The sequence below is a fragment of the Bos mutus genome, chromosome 28 (assembly GCF_027580195.1).
Source record: "Bos mutus isolate GX-2022 chromosome 28, NWIPB_WYAK_1.1, whole genome shotgun sequence".
Lineage (NCBI taxonomy): Eukaryota > Metazoa > Chordata > Mammalia > Artiodactyla > Bovidae > Bos > Bos mutus.
Genome location: NC_091644.1, coordinates 39,509,481 through 39,534,091, shown reverse-complemented (window position 1 = coordinate 39,534,091; position 24,611 = coordinate 39,509,481). Strand labels below are relative to the sequence as shown.

Genomic DNA, 24,611 nt, shown 5'->3' with positions numbered 1-24,611 from the left:
CAAACTCCAGGAGATGGTGAGTGACAGAGAAGCCTGGCGTGCTGCAGTCCAAGGGGTCACAAAGAGTCGGATACGACTTGGTGACTGAACAACCACATAAGACACAGAAGACTGAGAAGAAGGACCAAGATAAGTAAAGGGAGGAGGAGGACAGCATGGAAGAGCAGCCATGGAGGTAAAGCTACCTTTCAGTGGTCTTGTTCACTCCTCTCAGACTTACAAAGAAGAAGGTCATACTTGGGCAGACTGCATAATTTTTCCTTAATTCACTGAAAGTCGCTGATGTCAAAACACCCGGCATGCATAAGGGCAACACATCTGCTTCACTGGAGACCATGTGGAACCCTCCTAGGAGGCTGACTTCCCCATCTCTCTGTTCCCAGATGCTAATCCCCTGACAGCTATGGAGCATAGAGTTATTCAGACCATAAAATATTAACACAAAGAGCATTTCAAGGGAAAGTTGATCCATTGTGAAGGTAATATGCAGGTTGACAATATATAGGATGGATTGGGCAATATTATTAGAGGTAAGTTGAGATTATAAGTGCTGCTTGTGTCTGGAATTTGACTCCAACAGAAAAGAGAGCCTCGAAGAAACTTCCTGCTGTCCTGTCAGCAAGAACAGCATCTTCTTTTAATGACAATGAACTTATGAAAGTCAAAGTGTTACGTGCTCAGTCGTGTCTGACTCTTTGCGACCCCATGGACTGCAGTGTGCCAGCTCCTCTGTCCCTGGAACTCTCCAGGCAAGAATACTGGAGTGGGTTGCCATTCCCTTCTCCAGGGGATCTTCCCAACCCAGGGATTGAACCTGGGTCTCCCACATTGCAGGCAGATTCTTTCCTGTCTAAGCCACCAGGGAAGCCCAGTGAATTTGTAACTTAGAGTAAATCTTCCTCTCAAAAGAAATCCCTTCTCTTCATGCTCCATGAACTAGGAGTGCAAGTAAGAAATAAAACATGTGTACCAGCTGAGTAGGGTCTACCATTCCGTGATGTGGTAATTCAGCATGACGTATAAACACGTCAAGGAGAAGCAACAGTGAAGATGACAACATTCTTTTGAAGAGTAAGAAAATGCTCTCTTTTAGATAGTAGCTTTAGGGAAGGTCACTATAAAAAATCACGTGAAGACTATGTCTACATCTTTTGCAAAACTTATTAAATATTCTGGCATATTGTGCTATTTATTGCTGCTTAAATGAAAATCATCTCAAAGAAAAAATGATTTGACTTCGGTGTTAGTTTGCTAGGGCTAACACAATGAAGCACCACAAACGGGGTGTCTTAGACAATAGAACTGCATTTCCCCCACGCTACCTGAAAAAGGCAAGAGTTCCATAAAACTAATAAGACTTTCGATGATAGTAATACTTAATACTGATTATTAAAGACATCATTTTGCCATACATCCTCATTAATCTTCAAAACCTCATAATAACTCTTCCGCAGATGCAAACTACCACATATAGGATGGATGGGCAACAAGGCCCTACTGCACAGGGAAATATATTCAATATCCTGTGATAAACCATAATGGAAAAGAGTATGAAAAAGAATACATATAACTGAATCACTTTGCTGTACAGCAGAAATTAACACGACGTTGTAAATCGACTATACGTCAACAAAAACCTTTAAATGAAAGTAAAAAAAATAGTCTCTTCAAGAGTTCCATAACTAATGAGCATTTTGATGATATTAATAATGGCCCTGAAGACAGCCTCTTCAATAAGTGGTGCTGGTAAAATTGGATTGCTATGTGCAAAATAATGAAATCAGAACACTACCTAATACCACACACAAAGATAAACTCAAAATGGATTAAAGATCTAAGTGTAAGACCAGAAATTATAAAATTCTTAGAGGAAAACATAAGCAGAACACTCGATGACATAAAGCAAGATCTTCTATGACCCACCTCCTAGAGTAATGGAAATAAAAACAGAAATAAACAAGTGGGACCTAATCAAACTTAAAAGCTTATGCACAGCAAAGGAAACTACAAACAAGATGAAAAGACAACCCTCAGAATGGGAGGAAATAAGAGCAGAGGAAACAACTGACCAAGATTCATTTCCAAAATACACAAGCAGCTCATGCAATTCAGTACCAGAAAAGCAAACAATCCAATCAAAAAGTGGGAAAGCGACCTGAAGAGACATTTCTCCAAAGAAGACATACAGATGACTAACAAACACATGAAAAGATGCTCAATATAACTCATTATTAGAGAAATGCATTAGAGAAAAGAAGGATAGGGAAGCACTGCAGTCCATGGGGTTGCAAAGAGTAGGACACGACTGAGTGACTGAACAACAATAACTGTACTTTTCAAGGTACTACACTGTAAGATTAAAAATGTTACCCTTATTATTGTACTTATTTGTTTTTTATGTATTATTTGTCTGGAAAGTATTACAAACTTATTGTAGTACAGTACTGTATAGCCAATTGTGTTAGTTGGGTACCTGGGCTAACTGTTGCACTGATGAACAAATTGGACTGAACAAACATACTCTCAGAACAGAACACATTTGTATATACGGGACTTACTGTATTTCTTTTTGTAGGCGAGATTCTCTAGAAGAAATCAAAACATGGTCAGGAAGAAGGTAAGCAGAGCAGTAAAGAAATGTTACACAAACTCGACAGTATCCCATGTATAGCCCTCTTCTTTCAATCTGCACCTACCGAATCTACCTTCCTTCAAGATCTAGCCCAAGTGTCCTTTCTTCTAAGGAGCCTTCTGCATAGCCATTCTCCAAAACGCCCTGAGAGAACGTGTAGCTCTAAGTTCATGACTGGTTGTATGTCTTTCCTCCCGTGTTCTTTTTGAATTATTTGCTCTGTGTCTTACAGAATGTCATTAAAAGTGAAGTAATAAGTGAATGAACATCACTAAGTTAATCTCTCGGTAAAATAACGGAAAGCTGCATCTTTTTAGTGCTTGATGATCATGTCATTGGTTCCATGAATAAAGTCTCTCTTCAAGCCAAGATTCTCTTTTAAAATTTCTGCATGCCTAGATTATAAGGCTATAATAAATTAATAAATATCTAGATACTTTCCAAACCCTGCAGCGAGAAAAAGCCATTCCAATCAACTGAGGTTTTGTGGAATTTGTGCAACTCGGCAACAAAAGATCAACGTAAATCAATTTCTAATACACTGGAAGAACAATCAAGACTAATAACCCATTAGCATCAATGAAAAGGTATTACCTAAATGGTATGTTATCTAAGTGGTCTCTTTTCACATTCATCCAGTAGACTACGATGAAGTGATGTAACCACAACCCTCTGACGTAAAATTCAGGACAAGACTGGACTAATTCTGTTAGGGAAACCAACCTGGAAACAGGTTTCAGGACCCCTGCTTCTGGAACATTCACAATCGGTGATGCTGGGACTTACCCGTGGGGTTTCTGACTGGGTCCTCCGAGCCACCATCAGTAACAGCTGTTGTTGAAGAGCACTGACTGCAGGGTCCCCAGAAGAAGGATCTTGACTCTCAGAAGTCGTGGTACTGGAGGAGCTAATCTGCAAGTCTCTGAGGATGGGCAAAACAAACACTTCGATTACCCGGAAGTACTGGAAATCATCTGTTTATTACACCCAAACACAAGGACAGCATGGATCCTTAATGTAAGTTGCAATTAAGTTTTTTCCACCTTGCATGAGTAGTTCCACTTCCATCTCTAAGAATTTTCCACAGTTTGTTGTGATCCACAGAGTCAAAGGCTTTAGTGTAGTTAATGAAGCAGAAGTAGATGTTTGCTGGATTTCCTTGCTTTTCTCTATGATCCAACAAATGTTGGCAATTTGATCTCTGCTTCCTCTGCCTTTTCTCAATCCAGCTTGTACACCAGAAGTTCTTGGTTCATGTACTGTTGAAGCCTAGCTTGAAGGATTCTGAGCCTAACCTTACTAGCATGTGAAATGAGTGCAATTGTACAGTAGTTAGAACATTCTTTGGCATTGCCCTTCTTTGGGATTGGAATGAAAACTGAGCTTTTCCAGTCCTGTGGCCACTGGTGGGAAAGACTGAAGGCAAAAGGAGAAGAGGGCAGCAGAAGATGAGATGGTTAGATAGCATCACCAACTCAATGGACTTGAATTTGAGCAAACTCAGTGAAGAACAGGGAAGCTTGGCATGCTACAGTCCATGGGGTTACAAAGAGTTTGACACAACTTAGTGACCGAACAATAACAATGAGTGTTCTAAGTTGACAATTGCATGTGCCATGCTACCTTCAGCAAGAAGGGCAGTCATCTTGCACACATTCAAATAACTCAGGTTGTCCAGAGATATACGGTGCCATGGGCTAAGCAGGTGGACACTTGGTGTTCTAGAGACAATGATCTCAATTTTGTATACATTTAGTGGAAGGGGAGGTGGTAGCAAAGTCTCTAGCTTCCTATTTGGCACAAACAATCAACAGTGAGCAGATCATTCCCAAGACACTGATCAGGAAGAAACAGTGATGATCTAACGCCTCTGCCACCTCCTTCACCCCCAACGCTGTCCGCACCTCCTCCTCACCCCACCGCCACCCAAAGCAAAGAGAGTACAGAGTAGAGCAAAGAAATGCCTCAGGTGGTTGTAAAAGAGGACATTAATAAGCTAGCGGTAATCTGTATCGAAAGAACTTTATTGTTGTTAATTGCATATAAACTGTCAGGACTAAAATTAATAGAACTCTTTAAGTAAACTCAAGCTTGGCACTTTCCCTTTGGCTCAGAAAGCAACAAGTAGAATATACTTTTCCATCTGCTTTTCTAGCAGGGCACCCATAACTTTGAGGAGACAATTGGCTGCCTCAACTGCAGCCATCTCTAACAGAATTCCTGCTCATGGAACTCTAGTTTTATTCAATCATCCAAGACTGTATGCTCCAGAACAGACGAGGTCCCTCCCTGACCCCTGGAGTAAACCCTGGTTACTTCATGCCCATCAGGGGAACTCCATTCACTCTGGCCAGTCCTGGTTTTGGCAGAGGAGTGCAACACTACTCTAAGAGGCCACCATGGAACAAAGGGGCGGTGGCCACAGATAAGGATGCTCACAGGCAACTTTCTCTACTTTTTTTTTCAGTTTTTTTAGAATTAATTTATTTTTGAGGTATAGTTGATTTACAATGCTGTATTAATTTCAGGTGTACAGCAAAGCAATTCAGTTATATAGGGCTTCCCAGGTGGCTCAGTGGTAAAGAATCTGCCCGCAATGCATGAGACCCAGGTTCGATCCCTGAGTTGGAAAGATCCTCTGGAGAAGGAAATGGCAACCCACTCCAGTATTCGTATCTGGGAAATCCCATGGACAGAGGAGCCTCAAGAGCTGTAGTCAATAGATTGCAAAAGAGTCAGACATGACTTAGCAACTAAACAACAACAACAAATATGTGTATGTTCTTTTTAGATTCTTTTTCCATTTAGGTTATTAAAAAATATTGAGTAGAAGTCCCTATGCTATACAGTCAGTTCTTGTTGTTTATTTTATACATAGTACTGTGTATATGTTAATCCCAAACTCCTAATTTATCCCCACCACAGTTTTCCCCTTTGGTTATCAGAAGTTTGCTTTCTATGTCTGTGAATCTGTTTCTGTTTCACAAATAAATCCATTTGTACAATTTTTTTAGATGCCACATATACATGATATTATATGATATTTGTCTTTCCCTGTCTGACTTCACTAAGTATGACAATCTCTAGGTCCATCCAGGTTGCTGCAAATGGCATTATTTTGCTCCTTTTTATGGCTGAGTGGTAATGTCTTCTGATTTCTAGTCTCATGTTTCAGTACAAAGTCTCTGACAAGTTTTTAGATCTTTCTTTTTCCCAACTCCCTACTACTGGATTCATGAACAGACAAATACTCTCCAGGAACCGTGTTTAAAATACATCCACTATTCTCACGTGCATGCACACAAAGACACAGATTTCTACAGTTTTGAAACATGATTTATGATTGTTTGATGATGCATTCAATAAAGGCCTCCTTGTAAAGAACCACTTAGGAAATATTGTATGTTAACACCGGGGTTTGAGAAATGTGTCACGTGGGATAAGTACATGGATTTTGAAAACATAAAAATCCTATCCTTCTATTATGTGGATGATTGTTCCATAAACAGCCCTTTTGCTTCCTGTCCATATTGGTGGTGTAATGTCTGTCACTAATAGAGAAAAAAGGTTGGATGTATAAAAACAATGTTCATTCAAACCTTTGCGCTTTGTGTAGAAACCTCTGAGGACTACACTTCTGTCATCTCATAGCTAAATACAGTAGAATTGGAAAGATCTTGTTAATACAAATTCAGAGAAACCCAAAACTCAGCAAATGCCAAAGCTTCACTAAACCCAAAAGATTAATCTGACTTCACTGTAGGTAATGTAGGTGATGCCTATAAACAGCCAGGGGCAGGATGGAGATGTGAGAAAATCTAGACAGTGTATATCGCCCTCTGTTGCCAGCTGAAATAAACTACGAACAGACTATTGTGTAAGGTGTTAACAGTTCCTTCAGAGCAACCTTCCTTCTGCCAGGAAACAAGGTCCAAAAGAAAGTGCTGAATTTGTTGCATATTGCTTAGCATGCTTCTGATGGCAAAATAACAATAGATAACACTATTTTTCTTGTGAAAGCCATTTAAAAATCCTATGTAAAAATCTAGGGTTTGGTTTTCTTTTCAAAATCTTTTGGATGAGTTCTAGAATTAAACAGAACTAGGGTTGTGCCACTGGTGAAGAATCTACCTGCCAACACAGGATATATGCAAGAGCCATGGGTTCACCCCTGGGTTGGGAAGATCCCTGAGAGGAGGAAACGGCAACCCACTCCAGTATCTTGGCCTAGGAAATCCCATGGACAGAGGAGCCTGGTGACCCTATGGACAAGAGAAGTCCATGGGGTCACAAAGAGTCGGACATGACTGAGCAACTAAGCATGCACACCCAGGTTTAAATTATGGCTCTCCTATTTACTATCTGTGGCTATAAGTATGTTGTTTTCCTACCTCAAATCTGCCTATAAATAAGACCCTACTGTACAGAACAAGGAACTAGATTCAGTATCCTCTGATAAACCATAATGGAAAAGAATATGAAAAAGAATGTATATGTATGTACAGTTGAAACACTTTGCTGTATGGCAGAAATTAACACATCATTATAAATCAGCTATAATACAGTAAAATAATTTTTTAAAATCCTCACCTATAAGATAGGGATGATGTCTTCCTCATAGAGATTGTTGTAAGAATTAAAGCAGACTGGGTATGGTGCTTCTCATATATTAGTCGCTTAATAACTATACTTTTAATAACCTTCTTATTTCCTTCTATTGATGTAAGACCTGACTTTGCACATTCTCATATGAAACAGTAAACTGGCCCCTATATTTTTCACACAAATAACATACTAATTCTAGTTGTCTTTATGAGCAGGAATGAGGGAAGAGTGCCTTGCCCTCAACTCCCTCTTAATCTTTTTCTTTGCGTAAAGACAGATTCAAACAGCATATCAAGCTCCTCTTAATTACCCTCTTTTACAGAAGTTTAGTATCCTAGGCGAATCATGATGATATAAAGAGAGATTCTTTTCTGAGCTTTATGACTGGTATGTCCTCACCAGAAAACCCGCCTTGTTATGTGAATAAAGGTTTCCTATTTTACTAGGAGATGTGTAACGCTGTTTCCAGGGGTGAAAAGATGTATCTTCTTCATTTGGCATACTTTTCTGGGGTCCAGAAGTTGAAGTGAACCATGGGCATCGGCTTTTCCACTCAAGAACCAATGAGGCTATGATGTCACAAAAATCACTCAGTGGACAGGACTTTTCCTACCAACCCTCCAAGAATTCCCATCCAACCTTCCTTTTCTTGCATCTCTTCTCAGACTATCTGCTGTCTCTTCTCCTGATCTTAGCTATGGGCTGTTTAGATTTAGAATCATCTAAAAAGTTTCTGTCGGGGGGAAGGGATAAATTAGCAGTTTGGGAGTAATACTATATACATAAAATAAATAATCAACAAGGACCTACTGTATAGCACAAGGAAATCTACTCAATATTTTATAATAACCTATATGGGAAAAGAATCTGGAAAAAAAATATATATATATAATAACTGAATCATTTTGCTGTACACCTAAAACTAACACACCATTGTAAATCAACTATACTTCAATTTTTTAAAAATCTCCAAAGAAGTCTCTGTTTCACTAACTTAAGGCTAGAGACTTCCCCCATATTAATAAATATAATGTTAAAATGCTAAGCTTCAGGAGATATTTCCGCCTCTACAATAGCAATGGAAATGGAAATATTCCAACCCTGTAGTAATTACACTCTGAACTACAATAGAGCTGTATTTGCACATCTGGTCTTGATTTTCCTGCTCTCTGGTTAATCTTTGGTCAACTAGTTTGGTTCAGAGCTATAACACAGATGTTTGTTGTTGTTGTTATTTAGTCACTAAGTCGTGTTCAACTCTCTTGCAATTCCATGGACTTTGGCCCTCCAAGTTCCTCTGTCCAAGGGATTCTCCAGGCAAAAGTATCGGAGTGGGTTGCCATTTCCTCCTCCAAGGGATCGTGCTGACCCACCCAGGGATCGAACCCACATCTCCTGTGTCTCCTGCATTGGTAGGCTGATTCTTTACCACTGAGCCACCTAGGAAGCCCCATGGCATAGATATACAAATTTAAACTAGATCAAGCTTACACCAACAGCAGAAATAGTGATTAATGGAAAGTACAAAAAGAGAAGCCACAGGGGGAAATAAAGATGAACCAGGGGCCAGAGTGGTGCATTTTCTTATCGACAGAGTTGGGTTTCAAACTCACAGTGACCACATTGTACTATATTGCACTGTCCAGGTTTTCACTCACCCCAGCTTCTGTAAGCAACAAATAACTGAAACACATTTTCCCACTGATGTAGAAAGAAGTCCTTGAAATTCTTCATCTTCCTCACATCTCGAAACTTACAGGCTACCACTCTGAGGGAGAGGGCCTCTCTTTTTCTGCCAGTCCTTCCTTGTTTCATGGGCTTACTTGGGGGCCATGGGAACAAGTCACCCAGAGGGGCAGCCTGGAGATGAAAGCCACAGTCACATGTGCAAGACGTGGGATCTTTAAATAAAGAAGCACTGTTTTGGAAACTCTAACCTGTTATTTAGAATTTGAACAGGGATTCTTGCTTTAAAGCCTGCAAACAACTCTTCTTTTATATGACAGCAAAATTCGTCTTTGCATTTGAGAAGAAGAGCACCAGCCTGGGAGCCGGTCAAGGCCTCCAGCATGGGATGAGACTGCCACCGTGTGGTAGCCGGGGCTGTGATCACGGAGACAGACCCACTGAGTCACATGGCCTCTTCCCCAGGGTTCAGAGAAAGTGCCTGGGAAAACAGAAGTCTTTCTAGGGTCAACCTCACAAACCCTTCATTGTTAGGACTCTGCACCTGCATGAAATTTTCATCTATCTAGTGGTAGGCTGCAGTCCGTGGGGTTGCTAAGAGTCGGACACGACTGAGCAACTTCACTTTCATTTTTCACTTTCATGCATTGGAGAAGGAAATGGCAACCCACTCCAGTGTTCTTGCCTGGAGAATCCCAGGGATGGGGGAGCCTGGTGGGCTGCTGTCAATGGGGTCGCACAGAGTCGGACATAACTGAAGCGACTTAGCAGCAGCAGCAGCAGTGTGTCTAAGAAAACAAAATAAGGACTACAGTGAAAGGATCTGATATTAACAACAGAAAAACAAGAGAGAGAGAGGACACAGGAATTGTGGAATAGCGGGAACTTTGCAGAGGCAAACCCCTGGAAGGTCATCTGCTTTTTCCAGATATTTCCACCTCTATTTGACCTTGGGAAAGACCCTGATGCTGGGAAAGATTGAAGGCAGGAGAGGGGGCCGACAAAGGATGAGATGGTTGAATGGCATCACCCACTCAATGGACATACGTTTGAGCAAACTCTGGGAGAAGGTGAAGGACAGGGAAGCCTGGAGCGCTGCAGTCCATGGGGTTGCAAAGAGTTGGGCATGACTTAGCAACTGAACAAATGTGATCAAAGGCACCAAGAACCCCCACGCCAGCAGTTTTCAAAGTAACTCAGTAACACATAATTCTCATGCAGATCAACAGAGTGAAGCAGCTATGTATGTATCTTGAATATCTATCACTGGAGTTAACATTTTCAACTCATTCCTGAGGGGAACACAAAACTAGGCATATCTAATATTGAGAGAATTTACAACATTTTACATTTTGCCCACCTAATTGACTAATTTGCCCCACATTGCAAACCAGGGATCACTACTTCTGACTAATGTAAAGAAGAGAATCCTAAAGAGGTGTCTTGTTTTGTTTTTTTTACAACTTTCTGCCTGCTTACCTTCTTTGGGATCCAGGTACTTAAGCACGATGGCTTTGAAAGGTTTTCCTGAGAGTTGATCCTAGTAAGTAAGGGAGGCTTTACTGAGACCAGGGTCAGAGAGGTTAATAATAATAATGTTCAACAAAAAAGTAAGAACTCTGAGAAGACAATAAAGATTAAGTGCACTTCAATCCATCTTTGGAATGTAGTACCTAATGGGTTTAGAGGTTTAGAGTAGCTTTCAAAAGCAAGCCTAATGTATAAGCATAACAATATCTGTTTCAATATGCACTATTGCATACATGTGAGTCGCTCAGTCATATTCGAGTCTTTGCGACCCCATGGACTGCAGCCCTCTGGGCTTCTCTGTCCATGGGATTCTCCAGGCAAGAATACTGGAGTGGGTTGCCATTTCCTTCTCCAAATATGTAGTACAATGATTCATAAATAAACAGAAGCTCAAAACAAGTGAATCAGATAAATATAAATAGATGATTACTAATGTAATCTACTCTACGTTTTTTTTAATAGAAACAAGTTGAGATACAAAAATCCCTGATAAAGATCCTATAAACTGATTTGCTCCAGATGAGTTTACCATTCAGTAGACCAAGGCTACTTTATGAGTAATAGATTCTCAAAATGAATGTAAACACTATGTCTTTCCATAAGATTTCACTGGGGAGCAGATGATAGGCATTTTGTGCACACTTTTAAACATTTTGTATGCATTTACATGAGATTGCTTTTGACACTAGAAAAGGTTTTATAATACTAAAGCATGGTTGTACATCATTTACAGAAGAAAGCTGTTCTATGTTGCTTGCAAGAATTCACAGATGAAAGAAAGGTAAATCTTTGCTGAACAAAGAACAGAAACTATCAAGTTTTCATTGCAAGACATACAGAGGAAATAATAAAAGTCCGCTTTGCAGTGAACCCTTTGGACACAAAACACACTTCAACTTTTATGCAGCTTCACCTTCAACTTCCTAGGCAGAGAGACTATTTCAACTTCGATTTTCTAGGCAGATGAGCTCATAGGACGGTCTGAGCTGAATGAGTCTTGTGTCCTGCATAATAAATTTATCCTCTGAAATTTTTTTTTTACATAGCAATTCTGAATTCTGCTGTTCAAGCCATTGTCCCTTCTTCTAGTTTCTGAGGCAAGCAGGACTACATGAGATAATGTTACCAAAGGTACTGGCTTTCTGGACAGTTATTGTACAACCAGAAAATACCGTTTATATTTCTCTGGCAGTTAATGAGAAATGTATTGGTTCCCACAATGACGGAGGGACCAAGGAGGGAAATTTGTTTCCTCCCCTGGTTTCCTCCAGGAATCCCCAGAGAGACACAGAAGTTACACAGCAAACAATTCCCTATTCATACTTGGGAGTCAGGGATATAAAACTGTCACATGGCAACTAGGCTTAACAATGGTGAAGAGGAATGGCTTTCTGGCCAATAATGAGAATCAGGGGTTTAATGGCCTAGTTGGAGGCGATCCCAGCCACTGAAGTCGCCTTAAAGGGAAAACACTGCTTTTCTAATATCTTCCATGGCTGAAGGGCTTAGAAACAGCCCCAACTCGGAATCCTTCCAAGTTCAAAATCAAACTTTATGTTTACTCTGATAGGAGAACTCTAAATGTAATGGCATTATAAGCCAGGCATAAAATAGTAAAGTACCTTCTCTAAAACTGCCAAAGAGGCCAAAAAGCTGGGACACAACAGGTTGATAGACTACAAGGTACTTAACCACCTTAAAAATCTCATAAAGTGACTCATAAAAGTGCGAGAGGAAAGACTTTCCTCAGCGTAAAGTCTGGCTCTATTGCTGTGTAGTCATGGTAAAACCACCGCCCTACTGCTTCTGTTTGGAGACCATTTAACGACAGCTTACATGGCCCAGCGTCCCCTATGAGAGGTACCGTACTAAGCACTACATATGGTTGCTGTTCAGCTGTGCCTGACTCTTCGTGAGCCCGTGGACTGCCAGCACACCAGGCATACCCTTCACCATCTCCACTATCTTCACTATGTTTGAGTTTGCTCAGACATATGTGCTTTGAACTGGTGATGTCATCCAACTATCATGTCATCTGTCATCCCCTTCTCCTCCTGCCCTCAATCTGTCCCTGCATCAGGGTCTTTTCCAATGAGTCAGCTGTTCACATCAGGTGGCCAAAGTATTGGAGCTTCAGCTATGATATTTAGCTTTTGAAGCCACCCACTGAATTCATTCCTAGTATTATTTCCATTTATGGATTAGAAAGCTGATGCTTAAAATGATCAAGGAAGCTGCTCATTGTCAAACCCAAAGTTACTCTTTGTGCAGGAATGGGAATCTGAGTCAGTCCAAGATGAAAGTTCAAGCTGCAGACACAACCCCTCTGATGTCAGGGAAGTGTGGCTTTCCTTCAGGAAATGTCAGCTTTCCATCACAGTCATCTCTCATATGGACAAAAAAAATCATTTCCATTGAATGGAATATAATGCTAGAAAATCAAATTTGAGACTCAATCTCAATTTTTACAGAGAAGGGTTAAAAAGAGGCATTTTGCACGTTTTTTCCCCTCCATTTTGCTACTTATGAAAGGAGAAGATAACATTCTGTATTACGTATATACACCACGTGTGTGCTGCTAAGTCTCTTTCAGTTCAGTTCAGTTCAGTTCAGTCGCTCAGCCGTGCCCAACTCTTTGTGACCCCACGAATCGCAGCACGCCAGGCCTCCCTGTCCATCACCAACTCCCGAAGTTCACTCAGACTCACGTCCATCGAGTCAGTGATGCCATCCAGCCATCTCATCCTCTGTCGTTCCCTTCTCCTCCCGCTCCCAATCCCTCCCAGCATCAGAGTCTTTTCCAATGAGTCAACTCTTCGCATGAGGTGGCCAAAGTATTAGAGTTTCAGCTTCAGCATCATTCCTTCCAAAGAAATCCCAGGGCTGATGTCCTTCAGAATGGACTGGTTGGATCTCCTTGCAGTCCAAGGGACTCTCAAGAGTCTTCTCCAACACCACAGTTCAAAAGCATCAATTCTTCAGTGCTCAGCCTTCTTCACAGTCCAATTCTCACATCCATACATGACCACAGGAAAAACCATAGCCTTGACTAGACAGACCTTTGTTGGCAAAGTAATGTCTCTGCTTTTGAATATGCTATCTAGGTTGGTCATAACTTTCCTTCCAAGGAGTAAGCGTCTTTTAATCTCATGGCTGCAGTCACCATCTGCAGTGATTTTGGAGCCCCAAAAAAATAAAGTCTGAGTCTCTTTAGTTGTGTCCAACTCTTTGCAACTCCATGGACTGTAACCCAGCAGGCTTCTCTGTCCATGGAATTCTCCAGGCAAGAATACCAGAGTGGGCTATGTGCCCTCCTACAGGGGATCTTCCTGATCCAGGGATCGAACCCGCATTTCCTATGGCTCCTGCACTGCAGGTGGATTTTTTACCACTGAGCTGCCAGGGAAGCCCTCATATATATATATATACTACTATGTATAAGTTAGTTAACAAGGACCTACTATATAGTGGGTTTGATCCCTGAGTCAAGAAGATCCCCTGGAGGAGTGCATGACCCCACTCCAGTATTCTTGTCTGGAGAATCCCATGGACAGAGGAGCCTGGTGGGCTACCATCCATGGGGTCTCAAACACAACTGAGCGACTAACACACACACACACACACACACACAGCATAGCACAGGGAACTGTACTCAGTGCTCTGTGATGACCTACATGGGAAGAGAATCCAAAAAAAGGGGGATATATGAATATGTATAGCTGATTCACCTTGCTGTACAGCAAAAACTAACACAAAGCAGTAAAGCAACTCTACGTCAATAAAAGTTAAATTTTAAAAAATACGTTGACCAGACAAACTCCTATTGCTTCTGGCTCTTCCCCTCCAACAATCGGGTGAGGGAGTGATCTGTGGGTGCTGTTTGAATAATCCACTTTCACTGGGTTGTTTCTCTGCAGAGAGGTCTAATTTCTCCTGCTGCAAGCAGAACCAAACATGACATCCTCCATGGGATTTCACAGCCCACCTCTCCCCCTCCTGCTCTACCTCTTATCTGCTATCCCTAAATGACCAGTTGGCGTCTGCTATCCAGAACTCTAATTGGGCTACCTTGTCATTTCCAATGATTAATTTGATTCAGTTCACTACTGAGCATCCACCTACAGAGGGCTAAGTGAGGGCTACGGAGGCACCCTAGTATTTTTATTTGTTGTTTAGTCACTAAATTGTGCCCAACTCTCTGCAACCCATGAACTGTAGCCCACCAGGCTCCTTTGTCCGTGGGATTCTCTGGGCGAGAATACTGGAGTGGGTAGCCAGTTCCTTCTCCAGGGGATCTTTCTGACCCAGAAACTGAACCCGTGCTTCCTGCATTTAGCAGACGGATTCTTTACCACTGAGCCACCAGAGAACCCCAGAGGCACCCTAGCCAAGGTGACTTATCCTTAAACAAGAACAGTCTAGAAGAGCTAGGTGTCTCGGGCACCAGGGAGAGTGTGGCAAGCTCCTCTAACAGCAGCATGGAGGGATGGAGTAATTGTCATGGAAGGACTGACACAGGAAAGATGGATATAAGAGGCAGATAGTAATCTGTGCTTGGGAAGAAGAGAACTCCAGAAGGTAGCATTCCAGGCAAAAACAGGCAGAGGCCTGGAAGAGGCAGGGTTGGAGGCCAGCGCCATGGGCCTCCAGGAGTGAAGCAGTGAAGCATGGGCTGTGAAGGGTGCCTGGAGGAGGTGGGGGTCTGTGTAAGATCACCCCAATATCACACGTGTTAGCAAGAGGACTGCCTCACCCAGGTCTCAGAGCACTCACAGGCCTCAGCCAACCATATATGTTATCTGTGGCCTGTGGCAATTCAAAAAAAATATTAAAATCAATAACATTAGACAAAATAGAGGGACGTCCCTGGTGATCCAGTGCTTAAAACTTCACCTTCCAATGCAGGGGGTGTGGGTTCAATTCCTGGTCAATGGCTAAGATCCCACAGGCCTCTCAGACAAAAAATCAGAAACATAAAAAATAAAAGAATACATTATTGAATATTATAACAAATTCAGTAAAGATTTTTTTTTAATGGTCCACATCAAATGGGAATAAATTGGAAAATCTGGCCACCCAGGCTTCCCAAGCTGCCATGAGCACCCTAAATAGCCCTCTAGCAAGTGCATGTGCTCAGTCGTGTCTGACTCTTTGCGACCCCATGGACTGTAGTCCACCAGGCTCCTCCGTCCATGGGATTTTCCAGGCAAGAATATGGGACGGGTTGCCATTTCCTCCTCCAGGGGATCTTCCCACCTCAGGGATCAAACCCACATCTCTTGTGTCTCCTGCCTTGGCAGGTGGAGTCCTTACCACTGGTGCCACAGGACCAGTGCCCTCCAGTGGACTCAGCACCCAGTGCCGCTCGCGTTTGATTCTGGGTCCACTTCATCCATTTGCCCCCCTGCCTGGCACCCAGGAATTGGGGCTGCGGCCCCTGCCTGCAGAAGGGTGCTGAGGGAGGGATTTAAGAGGCCCCGCCACTTAGTAGCTACTGAGGTTGGGCTTGTTTCTTCATCAGTCTCAGTTTCCTTTTCTATCTAATGGAGCTAATATCACCTACCTCTACTTTGTCACACGGATGAAAGGGGATAATTTAATACTTAGCACAGTGCTTAGTGCAGAATACATCATTGACAAGCGATGGCTGCTGCCACCACAACTATGACAGGAAAACACTTCCTCCAGGGCCAGGAACTGCCAGGACGCTGCTTCCCACGGAAAGACTCGAGGCCCACTGGAATACAGTGTAAACTGTGAGTGACTTGGCCCTCCAACCACTGTCACTGCACTTGACCAGCTAGGTGCTGCTCTGATGTCTTTACCTCTAGCGTTAAAGAAAGGAATGACAGTCTCCATATATGCAGACACACACACAGGTATGTTAATGAAAGGATTGTTGTTGTTCAGTTGCTAAGTCATGTTCAACTCTTTGCGACCCCATGGACTGCAGCACGCACAGGACACCAGAACATAAGGCGCCCAGGTCAGTAAGTGTCCAATATGCTACCGGGGAAGAGCGGAGAGATAGCTCCAGAAAGAATAAAGCAGCTGGGTCAAAGTGGAAATGATGCCCAGTTGTGGATGTGTCTCATGGTGAAAGTAAAGTCTGATGCTATAAAGAACGATATTGCATAGGAACCTGGAATGTTAGGTCCATGAATCAAGGTAAATTGGATGTGGTCAATGCAAAAATTAACACACTCAAACTAAACCAGCTTGGAATTTCCCTGGTGGTCCAGTGGCTAAGACTCTGCTCTCCCAGTGCAGAAAGCCCAGGTTCAAACCTAGTCAGGGAACTAGATCCCAATGCCAAAACTAAAGATCCCACGTGCAGCAAATAAGACCTGCTGCTGCTGCTGCTAAGTCGCTTCAGTCATGTCTGACTCCGTGCGACCTCGTAGATGGCAGCCCACCAGGCTCCTCCAACCTTGGGATTCTCCAGGCAAGAACGCTGGAGTGGGTTGCCATTTCCTTACCCAATGCATGAAAGTGAAAAGTGAAGGTGAAGTCGCTCAGTCGTGTCTGACTCTTCGTGACCCCATGGACTGCAGCCTACCAGGCTCTTCCGTCCATGGGATTTTCCAGGCAAGAGTACTGGAGTGGGGTGCCATTGCCTTCTCCAAATAAGACCTAGTGCAACTAAATAAATACATAAATTCTTTTTGAAAACAACAACAAATTAAACCAGCCTGTTTGCTTTCATCCTAAAGATAGTGAAAGTGTTAGTCAGTCAGTGTGTCTGACTCTCTGCAACCCCATGGACTGTAACCCACCAGGTTCCTCTGTCCATGGAATTCTCCAGGCAAGAATACTGGAGTGGGTTGGTCATTCCCTTCTCCAGGCAATCTTCCCAACCCAGAGATCGAACCCAGGTCTCCCTCATTGTGGGCAGATTCTTTACAGCCTGAGCCACCCAGGAAGCCCTGCTCTCATTCTATCTTACCACAATTTTTCATTCATACAAGCAGTTCAAAAATACCCAAGCCATCACTACACCACACGCATCCACAAAAGCCAAGTCTGATTACAAATCCAAAGAAATTAGCCTCCCACGTGTGGGTGGCACAGCTTTTAACATCTCTTAGCCTGGGAGGAGTGTGAGACTGTTGAAATAGTCACCCTAAGGCTGTCAGACAGCAGCTGAAATCCAGAAGATCATCTGACTCTACATAGGACTGAGCCATTTTTTCTGAGCATGAATTAAACAAATGGCAGTCCCATGAGTGCTTTTCCAGCATCCCCCCAGGAACACCTTCAATGCTATAATTTTGCTAAGTGAAGTGACCAGAGTTTTGTGCTCAAGCATCAAACAAGAAGCACCACACACCTCCTGTGCCCAAATGGGCCACTGAATGGCCATAACATTCCAGAACAAAGTCCCTTCGAAAGGACCAACTTATCTCAAAGAGTAGACAGTACAGAGGACATGTATATTCTCCAATAATAAAATGGCATCCACTCCAGTATTCTTACCTGGGAAGTCCCGTGGACAGAAAAGCCTGGCAGGCTACAGTCCAAGGGGTCACAAAGAGTCGGACATGACTGGGCGGCCAAGCACACATACATATAATAGCAGACATGTATATTATTTTATCTTTAAGCACAAGAAAGAGATGATGTGCATGACTGTGGGCCATTCTTTCTTAGAACTCTTAAGACTGATGTCCTGTCAAACTACCTTAGGAAAAAGCAGATAATCAAAGACTTAGAACGTAGCATGTAGGAGAATTTCCCTTGTGGTCCAGTGGTTCAGATATCACCTTCCAATGCAGGAGGTGAGAGTTCGATCCCTGGTCAAGGAGCTAGGACCCCCACACGCTTTGTGGCCACAAAACCAAAGCATAAAACAGAAGAAATATTGTAACAAATTCAATAAAGACTTTTAAATGGTCCACATTAAAAAAAATCTTTAAAAATAGAAAAAAGAACATCGCATGTAGGGCTGGGGGACCAAGACCTTGTCCGTCAGAATGTTCACATACAAAAAATATAAGAGACAACGAGGAACGTTTCTTTAAAAGAAGGTTGCTTTTATAAACTCGATCATCACTCTCTTTAAAGAAGGACAGTCATTAATTTACTTGCATTTTACCAGAAGGAGAGTCCTCAGGGATCATTTGTCCATTTCTGCTGCCCAGCATCCATGCACCATGGGGCTTCCCAGGCGGCACTCGTACTAGTGGTAAAGAACCCACCTGCCAATCCAGGAGACTCAAGAGATGCACGTTCAACCCCTGGGTCTGGAAGATGCCCTGGAGAGTAGGAAATGGCAACCCACTCCAGTATCCTCCCTGGTAAATCCCATGGACAGAGGAGCCTGGTGGGCTACGTCTATGGAGTCGCAGAGTCCAACACAATTGAGCAACTAAGCACATGTCGACCCACCCTGCTCCAGTTTTCCCTCTGAAGAGAACTCCCGTACGTTCTCAAAGGGAACCTGACATTCCAGCTCTGTGCATGTACTTAGACCCAAGCCAAGTACTTGCCTTGGTGGCTGGGCTCAGGGTCCACAGCCCGTGAGAATGAAGGAGTCACAGTTTATGGGGAAGAAATATGTTATCTCCAGTGGACTTGAATGAGAGAAGACATAAGATGTGGGGCTACTGAAGCACCTTTTCTTTTAGTATCAGAGCATTTTATTTACTTTTAGTCACAAGGCATGTGGGACCCTAGTTCTGCAACCAGGGATTGAACTTGTACCCACTGTGTTGAAAACACAGGGTCTCAACCACGGGGCCAGCAGGGAAGACCCTGCAGCCATCTTTTGACTGTCAGGGTGAGGCGTTTGAGAGTGATGTCAAAAAGAGCAACAGGAAGGTGATGGGAGAAGCAGAAACCACACACTTGAAGCCATCTACCCAAGACAGCTCCATTACATGGCCCCTAAATTTGCATTTTGGTGAAGGCTGCTGGACTTGGATTTCTCTCATGGGTAACAGAAAGGGTCTAACTGTTCATGTACATGGGAAGGCAGATCTAGGAAAGGACTGACATTTTGAGACACTGCTAAGCCACAGGGCTTCACAGGAAAACACAATTGGTGTCCCCTAAAACTCCAGCAGGGCCAAAACCTACCCTCGCCAAAATCTCTCACCAAGAGTAAATGCTCTACGGCAATCCTTAGCCTCAACAGGTCTCGAAATGGAGGAGGAGCAGTGATTAAACAGAAAAGAGCTCTAGCTGAGGAAGACACACAGAGGAAACAAAAGCAAACAAGAGTTGGAGGGAAATTAATGAGGAGAGAGAAATCAAGGGGAGAAGGTGAGTTAATGGTATCTCTCAATGAGGTATGGTCCAAGGAATGGGGCTTACTGAAAACCCTGTTGGCACGCTTTTTAATTCTTATCTGCACACTGTGTATTTTTAGTGTTTTTTAGTATTTTTAGTATTTTAATTCTACCTGCCATTACCAGCAAAAGGCAGTTCAAATATTTTCCTCGGGGAAAGTGAAGCCCATTTATCAGGAAAACAAAAATTAAAAAGCTTTCCAAATCTACTTGGGGATAAAATAAGAGGCTTGTACTTGTTCCAAATACAGCTTAAAAACACTACAGCTTTCAACTGAGGATTGTAGGGTAACAGGACGGCTTCTCAAGCTGTGTTCTCATGTAATTAAATATTTCATCTGAAGAAAGCTGCCACCTTAGATGACTGAACTCATCAAATCATTGCCACAAAATATCCTGGAGGCTGGAGCCAAGATGGGGTGGCAGACCTGTCTCTCCTCATGGGTCTCCATTGGCAAACACCACTTTGCATGCTTTTTGGCTGAAGAATGAGAATTTTGTGTTGTTTGTTTTGATTGAAATGTGGGTACCAAGGGAGATAAGGAACAGTGGAAGGCAGGTGGGTGATGGAGACTATTCCTGTCTCCCCCCAGGACTCACTCTGGACCCGAGCAGGCTGCTTTGGGGCTGGGACCCAGGTGGGGTTGTGTGGTCGTGAATACTGCTGTGGTCAGCCACAGCAGCCGTCAGATCTACCATGACGGCTGACACCAGTACTCCTGAGCAGGTGAGAAGCAGTAGGAATGGCAAAAGAACACCCTGAAAGGCTGGCACATGGCAGAATCCCACCTGAAGGCCAGACTGCAGGGACGAGGACAGACTTTGTTCTAGGTATACTAGAGGCTCACCTTGAACTTCCCACGCACAGCTGGTAAGGAAACTTTGACCTCAGGAAGGAACACTGCACCCTAGAAACTAGGAGTAGAGCTCCTGTAACTCCCTTTACACTCTCCAGACATGAAGTCTAAGGCATTTCAGTGACATCACAAAAGTCTTCCATAAATCCTCAAAAAGGTATACAGCTCTAGAGAAATGTATATGAAAAATGTACTCTCACTCAGAGCAAGCCACTGAGGCATGACCCTATGGATTATCCTCAAAGAATCTTGAAGTCCAGGATGAAGGATGAACTCAATCCACAACTGAGAAGACTTATAGCTTGCCTAATGTCACGTATTAATCCACATGTGTTTTGGACGTGCAAGTGAATTCCGTATCAACATAATGAACATGATTAAGAAAGTTACTCAACACACTCAGAAGGAGAACAGAAAAGATGTTTAGACCATCTACCAGCAAAAGAGTCTGCCTCATCCATACAGATGAAAACTAACCATTTCTCTAGTTCATTCCTTGAGACGGATTTCATAATACATCCTCAGACGGCATCAATGCCTTCCCCATATCATTTACACAGGATTCCACTCTATTCATACCAACATGCTATATTTATTTTTGGAAGTGGCTACTATGAAGGTATAATGGACTTCCCTGGTGGCTCAGATGGTAAAAGCATCTGCCTGCAATGCGGGAGACCCGGGTTCGATCCCTGGGTTGGGAAGAGCCCCTTGGAGAAGGAAATGGCAACCCACTCCAGTATTCTTGCCTGGAAAATCCCATGGACAGACAGAGGAGCCTGGTGTGCTACAGTCCATGGGATTGCAAAGTCGGACATGAGTGAGCAACTTCACTCTCACTATGAAGGTGGTTCCATTTATTTTTTATTATTCTACAATATCTGGTTTTCTTTTTCTTTTGCATGAGACCCACATGCTTTCATGCCCACAGATGGATTAACACATTCATTTGACACCAGGATCCTCACTTCATTTACAGTCAGAGTAAGTTGCATGGAAGTTGCTGGGGGCAGTGACACGACACCTCCCCAACCTGAAAACAAGCCCTACTTACCCAGCGTGAGAGAAGCCTTCATAATTTGATGGCTGATGCTGGAAAGGGCCTTCTTTCTGATTTCCAGACTTTAAATAACAGGATTTAATCTCCCCTGCAAAAGTTCAGCAAAGAACATTACACAACTGCTTGTATATGATCATTTCTGTGGATACTTTTTTCAAGTTAGAGGGAACTAATTTTGGATGATTTTAATAATAATTGTTGGTAATCTAAGTCCATTCTTTGTATTTCTCCATAGAAGGAAAATCTGAGGCATCACTATAATAATATGCTTAGACAAGTTGGACTTAGTCACTTTTTTTTCATTGAAGTATAGTTGATTCACAATGTTGTGTTAGTTTCAGGTGTGCAGCAAAGCAATTCCATTATACATATACATCTACATTCTTTTTCAGAGTCTTTTCCATTGTAGGTTATTACAGGATACTGAATATAGTTCCTAATGCTATAGAGTAGGTCCTTGTTTATTTATTTTATATATAATATATAATAATATACACAATATAACATTATAACACATAATATATCATTTATTTATGTATAAATACATTTATTATATATAATAAATATATTTATATATAATAATTTTATATAATCATATAAATATAATTTACATATAATTATATAATATATAATGTTTTATATGTAATTTAATTTATATTTTATATATATATAATATATAATAGTATATCTTTTAGTTCCAAATCCTAGTATATCCCTCCCTGCTTTCCCCTTTGGTAAGCATAAGTTTGTTTTCTACCTCTATGAGTCTGTTTCTGCTTTCTAAGTATGTTCACTTGTATCCATTTTTTTAGATCCCACATATAAGTGATATCACATGACTCAGTTACTTATCACTTAATTGCTTTTCATCGATTAATTTGCACCATCTCTAATCTTCTTCTAATACATTCTTTTCAATGCATTTTTTGGTATATTCTCTTCATGTGTCAGGATGATCTGCGCATGCTGTAACTGGGGGTTTGTCTTGTTCTGGTATCATGCACAAAAAGAGGCTTATTAAATGCATGGTTTTGATAAGTGGGCCACATGGGGCCATCCCTACCTTTGAATTTGCAGATAAGCACTGGCATAGCTGCTGACTGGGGTGTCAGCCTGGTAATGAGGGAAAGCACGAGATGGAATTAATTTAGCCTGCTAAAGTGGTTCAGGGTATTGAGGTGTGAAAATCAGTTCACTTTGTAAATGTAAACGGCTTCTCCCCAGAAGAGGTTTTAACTGTACTTTCTTCAGGTGACAGGGGAGCATCATTAGCCTTGTCTGTTAGGAGTAGTTGCAAGGCATTCCACAGTGCCTGACCTCAACTCGAAGGCTGTCCCACCAAGCAAAGCACAGACAGTGACAACCACAGCCCCTCTGGAGGCTTGGACAAAGGTGATAATGTTGTTCTTTATAACATAAAAGTCTCTTTGTATTTCTACAGATGCAAAAGCACTTCAAACTATAAATTACTGGTCTATAGAGAGACGGTAACACATAATTTATTATCCAAGCCAGGATCTATTTGTAAGTAGAATGTGCGTGCAAGGGTGTGAAGTCATTTCAATCATGTTGGACCCTGTGGACCGTGGCCCACCAGGCTCCTCTGTCCACTGGATTTGCCAGGCAAGAATACTGGAGTGGGTGGCCACGCCCTCCTCTAGGGGATCTTCCCAACCCAGGCATCAAACCCACATCTCCTGTATTGGCAGGCAGGTTCTTAACCACTAGCACCACCTGGGAAGCCCTTGACAGTAGACTAATCAAGTATTAATTAATCTTTAAAAAATTTAACCCAAGACTCAACCTAGAAAACCTAGGATCTATATCTCTTAATCAAAGGAACCTTGAACTTGCCACTTAATGATTTTTTCTTTCTTTCTCCCTTCCTTTCTCTCTTTTTCTATTACTTTTAATCTTTTTGTAACAAGGCATTAAAGATATATCAAAGTCAGATTTCAGCATATATGCAATAAATATTTATTAGGTGCTGGACATTACATTCCTGAAATTTACAATTGTGAAAATGGGGAGAATGTCAGTAATCAAATTATTATAAGGCAATAAACATCGGGCTTCCCAGTGGTTCAACAGTAAAGAATCTGCCTGCAAGGCAGGAGACTCAGGAGACGTGGGTTTGATCCCTGGGTAGGGAAGATCCCCTGGAGTAGGAAATGGCAAACCACTCCAGTGTTCTTGCCTGGAAAATCCATGAACAAAGGAATCTGGCACGCTGTGGCCCATGGGGTCACAAAGAGTCAGACACAATCAAGCAACTGAGCACTCAATAAACAACTAGAAGCTGTAATAGTCTCAAAGAAGGAAAGGGATAGAGTGTTGAGAGAGCAAAAGCACAGATGAAATTTATTAAGCCTGGGATATCCAGGAAAGGTTTTCCTGAAGAATCTTCTTTAGAATAGAGATCTGAAGGATAAATGGCACAATGCAGGCATAGGGGCGTGGTATACGCAAAGGCCCTGAGGCAGAGGGTGCACAGCCTGTCCAAAGAACATTAACTGTGAGCAGTCAGCACGAAGCCTTCCTGTTTCAAAGTCTAATACAGGGATTCCCTGCTTTTCAAAAGTTTGCTTTATGCACTTCACTTTTTACAAAAGATCGACCTTAGTACCTATTTTGCTAACTGAAAGAAATTCGGAAATGAGTTCTGCTTCTAAAAGGCTTAAAGTAAAAACAGCATTCAGTCTTTGTCCTGCAGTGAGCTATAGAGCCAGCTCACACCCTAAGCAGTAAGAGTAGCATCACCGGGCTCCCACCCAGCATCTCAGCATCAAACCATCATGGCTTTGAATTGGGAGCATCTGTGTATTATACTCAGAGAAGGCAATGGCACCCCAATCCAGTACTCTTGCCTGGAAATTCCCATGGACGGAGGACCCTGGTAGAGTCGGGCACAACTGAGCTACTTCACTTTCACTTTTCACTTTCATGCATTG

The 24,611-nt window shown here is 42.3% G+C and overlaps 1 protein-coding gene across 1 annotated transcript in view; it reads right to left on the bottom strand.

Moving 5' to 3' along the window:
• Positions 1-24,611, bottom strand: part of PCNX2 (pecanex 2) — a 311,350-nt gene that overhangs the window by 248,379 nt on the left and 38,360 nt on the right. Inside the window, exons 8-9 of the mRNA XM_005891898.3 lie at positions 21,655-21,748; positions 3,419-3,554 (exon numbers count right to left, since the gene is read on the bottom strand). Of these exons, the coding sequence (XP_005891960.1) occupies positions 3,419-3,554; positions 21,655-21,748 (230 nt within the window). The remainder of the gene's footprint in view (positions 1-3,418; positions 3,555-21,654; positions 21,749-24,611) is intronic.